The 7916-nt window shown below is 50.0% G+C and overlaps 1 protein-coding gene across 3 annotated transcripts in view; it reads left to right on the forward strand.

Annotated features, from left to right (window-relative positions):
• The window catches only part of gstcd (glutathione S-transferase, C-terminal domain containing), a 42217-nt gene that overhangs the window by 5916 nt on the left and 28385 nt on the right, over positions 1-7916 (forward strand). For all 3 annotated transcript variants that reach the window (XR_003412179.2, XM_027031744.2, XM_027031745.2), the window contains exon 4: positions 936-1029. Coding sequence is in view for 2 of the 3 variants with exons in the window: in XM_027031744.2 (XP_026887545.2) it covers positions 936-1029 (94 nt within the window). In the remaining variant the exon portion in view is untranslated. The remainder of the gene's footprint in view (positions 1-935; positions 1030-7916) is intronic.

Below are 7916 nucleotides of genomic sequence, written 5' to 3' on the forward strand. Positions count from 1 at the left end.
GCTCAACCTGACCTCCCATCACGTCTGCACTGCAGAGAGCCGTACAGAGAGATCAACCCACCAGTGGCTGACTCCCTGATGCCAACATCTGACTTCGTGTGTGTGTGTGTGTGTGTGTGTGTGTGTGTGTGTGTGTGTGTGTGTGTGTGTGTTTCCGTCTTGTCTGATTCTGACTCTCAGTGTGAATAAATCAGATATTTCCTGTTATGCCAAATTGAAATGCACTAGGAAAAAAGTAAGAGAGTGCGTGTTTGTGTGTGTGTGTGCAGGACTTCTCTGGCCTGGCCCGGCTGTGTGAGTTTGGTCTGGTCCACAGCTGTCTCTGGACGCTCTGTGCTGTAGAGTGACTGGCTCGGCGCACCATGTGGCCTGACTGCACAGCGGACTCAGCCCATCACATGCGGGCCTGTCTCAAATCGCCGGTGCTCCCTGTCCACCTGCAGAACGTCCCAGTCCAGCTGTCCCTCTGCGCCCTGGCCGTGCGGGGTGCTTCCAGGGTCTATGAGTCCTGCAGTACCTTTTCAGTGGCTCTGATTGGCTTCTGACTAAAGGATTTTGACTGACAGCGGTGTTCCCCAGTGGCTGCTGGCCTGCTCTCTGAGCTGCCTGCCTTTCTCTTTGGTTGCTGAATGAGAAACAATGGAACTGCACAGAAAGCCATAAGCTTTTTCCTCTCACTGGGCCCCCAGCACATTTTAAAATGTAATGAGCAGAAGTCTCAGCAGCCTCCTACACCGAGACCGTCAGAGAAAGATGGAGACGGAGCTGTGGGTGGAGAACAGCTTACCCACAAGGGCATCCAGCCAGGGCCAGGATCACTTCATACCTGTGTGTAATAAACCAGACAGCTTCACAAGAATACGCATGGTGACCTGTGTGTGTGTGTGTGTGTGTGTGTGTGTGTGTGTGTGTGTGTGTGTCTCCTCGCACCTTAGGAAAATGGCATTGATGCTGTCTTCTCTCCACACCCCTGCCCATCATGGTCCCTCCACTGGGAGACCTTGCCTTCTGCTGTGAGCCCCACTGAAGGTAGAGTGTGTCTGTGTGTGTGCGCAGCATTTATGTGAGAGCTTACACCTGCATGTGCATGTGGTTGCACGTTGAATAGACGTGCAGGTGTTTGGCCGGCTAGACACGCCCGTTTAACCCCTTCACACCCGACCTGCGGCTAGACACGCCCGTTTAACCCCTTCAGCTGGTGATCCGTGAGAACAGCCATGCCAGCGTCAGGAAGAGCAGTGAGAGAGATCCTCCTCTCCTCCCCTCTCTGGTCTCCCCTCTCTGTTCTCCACTCCTTCCCTCCTCCCCTCTCTGTTCTCCACTCCTCCCCTCTCCGCTCTAGATGGGCAGCTGGAGTAGTGGATCTGTTCTTCAGGAGAGGGTCGCAGGGAGGACCGTAGCCATGCCGCGGAGTTTGTGTGTGTTTGTTCCCTAGAGTGCTCCAATTTACAGTGGGGATGCACAGAGTGTGTGTGTGTGTGTGTGTGTGTGTGTGTGTTCCCGAGAGTTCTCTGATTTACAGTGGGGATGCACAGTGAGGTCTCACTGCAGTATTTTCCATTGCTGTGCCCAGGGAATTTGTTCTACTGTGTTTAGTGGGTGTGTGAGGCAGAGGTGCGTGTGTGTGGGTGTGTGTGCTGCTATAAGATGCTACTGGAATTTGGCACTCTGGATTTTTCTCAGTTCAGAGCAGCTGTTCTGCATCAGTGTTATATGCATGCGCGCACACACACACACACCCCATCATGCAATGCAATAAACCTGCTTCAGTAGAAAGCCAGAGAATGTGGATTTCCTATGTAGAATGTCACATGTTCAGGATGTCGTATTCAGGCCCTGACTCTGCTTAGTCGAATGGTGAACCAGAATACATGTTCTCACCTGTGCCTCTAACTCTGCCCTTACCTGTGCCTATACCTGTGCCCTTACCTGTGCCTTTAAATGTGCCTATACCTGTGCCCTTACCTGTGCCTTTAAATGTGCCTATACCTGTGCCCTTACCTGTGCCTTTAAATGTGCCTATACCTGTGCCCTTACCTGTGCCTTTAAATGTGCCTATACCTGTGCCCTTACCTGTGCCTTTAAATGTGCCTATACCTGTGCCCTTACCTGTGCCTTTAACTGTGCCCTTACCTGTGCCTTTAAATGTGCCTTTAACTGTGCCCTTACCTGTGCCTTTAAATGTGCCTATACCTGTGCCCTTACCTGTGCCTTTAAATGTGCCTATACCTGTGCCCTTACCTGTGCCTTTAAATGTGCCTATACCTGTGCCCTTACCTGTGCCTTTAAATGTGCCCTTACCTGTGCCTTTAAATGTGCCTATACCTGTGCCCTTACCTGTGCCTTTAAATGTGCCTATACCTGTGCCCTTACCTGTGCCTTTAAATGTGCCTATACCTGTGCCCTTACCTGTGCGTATACCTTTGTCTTGCTTGTGCTCTCTGCTTGGAACTGGTTGTTGAATTCGTGGTAGTGAGGCAGTCCAATGTTGGTAAATGTAACACTCCTGTATGTGTTGACATGTTGTACAGTCCAGGTTTCTCTGTCATAAGCTGGTGAAAAGCTGTCAGATTGGTGTGTGTGTCTTGTGATTACTGTCATTTTCAGATCATGACACATTCGTTTGGCTGTGACACTCCACCGAGCATCGGGTCCAGGTGTGTGTGAGGCGCCGTTTGGAAGTAGATCAGCAGGAAGTCTGGGACTGCCTCAGATAGCAGGATGAGGGGGTGGGGCGCTTCGCTGGGGCGCTTCCCTCAGAAGCAGACATTATAAGAAATGACGAACTGGAAAGACCCAAGAGCAGACCTGTTTATCACAGTAGCGCCCCACACACTCACACACGCGCACACACACAAACACGCGTGCACATACTTGCATCCAAACACTTCCTGTACCTAATATGTGGAATTACCAAACACAGTCTTCTGTAGTACACCCAGACGTACATGCGTGCGCGTGCGTCAGATGACTGCTAGCTGGTGAGGTAGGGACGGGCCTCATTGTTGAAGGCCTACATGTCTGTAAAGTTGCTTTACGAGTCTGTTGAGTACAGTGGTACAGGAATCAAACTGGAGTTCCTTTAGCTGCACGGCCATGCATGCCACATTCTCATACTAAAGGATGAAAACATGACTTCTTTTCTCTGAGACCAAGCCAAGGGTCTTTTCACGCGTTTACTGAATTCTGAAGTTTCCAAACTTAAGTCCTGAGTTCTAAGAGGCCTGATTCTCCTGTTGTAATTCTTTCATATCAGAAAGCAAGACTTGGGACAGGTGCATGGGAAGTACAGTGAACGCTGCAGGAAGTCAGATGAACATCGGAATGTTTCTCAGCCTCCTGTGAACTTGCTGTAAGGACGGAGGACTTCCCCGTCCATCACGGTGTGTGCAGCGTCCAGGCATCGGAGCTTGTCCTCCCACACATAGAAAGCATGTTCTGCTGGAGAAGGTTAGCCAGCGCCCGTCGCTCAAAGCCCCGAGCTCTCCGAGTGAGTCACTGTTCCGGAACAGTCCGCCCTCTCCGCGGGGCACAATTTCACACCATTAGGATTTTACATCAGTCATATTCTCGCTATTACAGCTGCTGCGTTTATGTGTGCATGATAACACACATCAACGGCGGAGACGCAGGGCCCATCGAGCGTCCGGTTCACGTGCCTTCGTCTCGCGTCCTGCTCCTCTGTCCTCTCATCAGGCCGTCCTAGAGGCCACGCCGGAGACGCCCGCACTGTCTGTTTGGGGGAATAATAACGGATAATGATGTGTGGGCACACAGAGAGGGCTGACTCATCCGCAGAGACGCCGTTGGACGGGCGAGTCAGACATGAGGGCTGATACGCGCCGCTTTCATGCTCGTGGTTATAAATCCGTTAAACTCCACCAGAACTCCGTCGGGGGGGGTGGGGGGGGGTGGGGGGGATCACCTGACGCTTCCAGGCAGATGGCCGCTTAGGCTGAGAGTTTCTAGTATTAATGTGTGATTTGCTTGGTTTATCTTAAATATCCAGTGCGTTAATTAATGACAGACAAGTGACCTCAAAACCTAAGAGCGCCTGAACGTGGGAAAAAACGTGGGAACATGACGAGGAACATGCAAACCAGCCTCAGTCAGCGTGTTTGGAGAGACCCGAAGTTCCCCCTTGGTTTTGCGAATGCGAATTGAAGCGTTTCTGCCCGTTGCCCAGGTATTTGAAGCGGGCGTAGCAGCTACCCACGCTTCAGAGATCCCGTGCAGAGCCAAGGCTGGTGTGTGGGAGGCTCAGACAGTGCAATGGGCCGCACAGGCTGAAGGTTTGTAGTGGCCCTCGGGGTGCTTTTTCTTATTCATAGGACACATGTTTGCATAATTTAATTCCAGTGTAAACCATTTGATGGTTCTGGGCTGTGTTTGGTTACACTGATGTCTTGATTAGTTGGAGGACTCTCACTGACAGCCTCGGGGAAAATAATAGCCCCGTTGCCATGGACGCGGGGGAGATGTTTCTGTTGGACTGCTTGCAGTTTCGCCTCTTTAGTGGGGGGGGTTTTCCCACTTGAACATAAAGTGCTTTCAAAAAGGAGAGCACAAGAACGGAGGGTCCAGTGAGAGCAACGAAATGAGGAAGGTCTTCCTCAAAACATCACTACAACTGAGCCCTCGCTTGCTAGCACACCAGGGGCCTCTTGGGAAATGTAGTCCACGGCTGTGCTCCGAGAGTGAGCGTGGATGTAAAGGCATTTGCTCTCTGCTATACTTCACCACTGTTGAAGGTGGTGGTCCTTTGAAGTTTAGAGGTTAGGTCAAAGGGGAGCGGTCAGAGGGGAGCAGTAATGCGGATGCCTCCCTGAGTTAGTGGGAGTTGCGCTGGAGACACAGCCTCACAGACGGCCTCGTTACCACTCAGCTCGGCATGTCCTCCCACACACAGGAAACATTCTGTAAACGAATTGAAAAGAAATTTCAAAGCATGTTTGGCTTTGTGTTGTGGCAGAATCTCTGTTGGACATTTAACCAGTGATTACCAGTCTGAACCAGTTTAACTGTTTAGGAAGTGGTGTTGCGTATCCTCTCTAATGCTTTTGGTAAGTGATTCCTCGTGCAATTCAGCGTGTGAAGTCAACACTTTAGCATCACTGTGCTGATGTAGTTGCTTTGTTTTCCAACACCTTCACTCTGGGCAACTCAGGAAGAGATGAGTTTTCACATCCCTCTGTTTCATTAATTGAGTTCACATAGGAAAACGAGTAGGTTTGCATTACATGTGTCAGTCCTGGTAGATTTGAGTTACATGTTCCCGTCAGGTCTCACAAGCAGGTTTGTTAGTTTCTGGTCGAGGTTAATCCGCGCTCGGAGCATGTGGAACATGTCCTACACTTCACAGAGCTTTGAGTGCATTTCAGTAAATGCTGAGATGTTTGAGTCATCCATCTGAACGCTTAAACCAGTGGACAGGGCTTCTGTGCAAATGCCAGGAAATTAATATTCATGACCTCGGCGTGTATGCATGTTCTTCTGATGTCAGTAACAGTCCTGATTAAAAGAGCGACCCTGAGGCCTGAAACTTTAAACCTACATACACTGATCAGTCGTAAGAGTCGAACCACCTGCCTAATACCATGTAGGTCCCGCTCTCTGGTGCCGGAACAGCTCCTAGCAGTGGAGGCGCAGACTCCACAAGACCTCTGAAGGTATCCTGGGTATCTGGCACCAAGACTGTAAATGATCCTCCACTGATCTCCTACAGATGTGGCAAAGACGTGCTCGTCAGGAGTGAGATGATCAGTTGGGTAATAACTGGTACTGTAGCCTGCAGCTGCTTTCCACATGCGCAATGCACGTTTGTTAACGCAGACACTAACAGAACTGGAACGAAAGGATCAGCTGTCATGCCCCATTCCTCCTCGCGCATCCCTATGGGGGTTTGTAAGAGATGAGCCTTACACTGGAGATACCAAGAGAAGACTTAGGGTCATTGTTCTTGCATCAAACACCTCTGTGGTGTAGCACTGTCGTGCTGTTTATTTTGCACTCCCTCAGTCTCTCTCTCTGTCTATCTCAGTCTCTCTCACTCTCTTGGTGTCACCCCTGATTGTCTTGTTCTCCTGGAGTGCCCGTCCTCACCGCTGGCCCTGGCCCATGTCTGGCTGCCCTCCACGCTGGGGGCAGGCTGGGTGCCCTCTGCACTATGTGCCAAGCTGGGTGCCTCCAGGCTGGAGTTTTGAATAGGAATATTGTAATTTTTCCCCGGATGGCTCTCCAGCTCTCTCTGAAATCCTGACACTCAAAATCGTTCCCCTCGTATTACGCAGCTCTTCCGCTGTCATTCCTGAAGTTAAATAATTTCTTCACCAGACACACGCTGAATACAGAAGCTGACGGACACGTTTTCTTGTGTGATCAGGTGCTTCCCCGGCGAGGGCCTTCTGAAAAGCCCTTCTACATGCATAAGTTATTAGGTCCCATAAAGCCTCTTTCTCCTCTGCTGATTTGCGACGTGTTGCTCGTTTTCTTTGTCTGTGGTAACAGATACTGGGACAGTGTGCAGTGCAGGGGTGTTTCTAAGCAGTCGCATAAAGCCTTCGGTGCTTTAGAATCTACACTTCTGCCCTGCCGACACGCACGATTACACTCACTGCCCATTTCCCAAACCATAACTGGAGGTGGGTGTGCAGTTCTGACCCCCCGCCCCCCCACCACTAGAGAAAAATGACCTGTCTTTTTCTTCAAAGACTTGAAAAGGATCTATCCATTGCATTCTGTTAGCTAGAGACTGGAGCATTGGAGCACTGCCCAGTGTAGTCAGGCACTGGTGTGTCGTGACGGGTGTTTTACACTCAGGGAACATGCTTATCATGGCAGAGTGCAGCGTTAAAGGCTCGTGGCCGTTCCCTGGTCTAGATGAAGGCTGCCTCTGTGTGTTTTCAGACATAGCTACTGCTAAGAGCCTCAGGTATGTGGTGTCATCATGGGGTGGAGCCATTATGTGGTGATCATTGTGCGGCACTGCTTTTAACCCCAGCGCACACTGTGGTCTAGGGCAGAGCAGGTCTGATCTCCATGCCCTTTCTCTGGGTCATAGTTGTTGCACTGAGGTTCACTGATGACGTTCCCGTAGCCTCCGTCTGTTTTTGAAACTGTTTTCATGGTCTGTAGCACCATATTTATCTCCTTCGTGTTTTTGCAGAAGCCGTGTGAAGCCGTCCACACTCCATCTGCTGTAGGCTGCTGTTTCGAGGCACTACGTGATTCCCCTGCTACGGCCAATAGCAGATATTCGTCCTTGTTACCTTTGACCAATAACCTTCACTCTCACTTAGGCACCGTTGCCTTGGGCCATTCACCTTCACTCTCATTTGAGTACCGTTGCCTTGGACCAATCACCTTCACTCTCACTTCGAGGTTGGCTAGCTGGCAGGTGTGTGTCATGTTGTGAGAACCTCTGTGACATCTGCTAGTGTGTGTGGGTGTGTTGTGTTGTTTTGTTGTTGCTAATCCGTTATGGTGATGGCATGTGAGCTGTGTGACATCTCCTCTGTCTGCAGTAGGGCTGTAATTAGACTCTGTTGCTGAACTGTGTGAACCTTTCCCAGGTGACAGGAAACGTGACAGAAATCTAGTGATTAATGAGGCGAATGTTGAATTTGCTTATGCAAATTAATATGTCTTATGAAGAAAAGCGGACATTGGGTATTGGAACTGGAATATATAAACAGAATATACAACATTCCTGCTTTTAGGATTTGAAAACAAGAAATGCAGAGGGGAGATACGACAGTAATAATAACTTCAGTACACAAGGCCAAGGTGCATTATGGGATGTTATAACGGATTGGGCCTTCTGTTGCCCAAAGATCACTGCTACATTAGAATACCCCAGGAAATTGCAGAGTCTTTTAGTTTAGGGGTCAGTCTGAGAACATTTGGATTTGGCATGT

The sequence above is a fragment of the Electrophorus electricus genome, chromosome 11 (genome assembly GCF_013358815.1).
Source record: "Electrophorus electricus isolate fEleEle1 chromosome 11, fEleEle1.pri, whole genome shotgun sequence".
Taxonomy (NCBI): Eukaryota; Metazoa; Chordata; class Actinopteri; order Gymnotiformes; family Gymnotidae; genus Electrophorus; species Electrophorus electricus.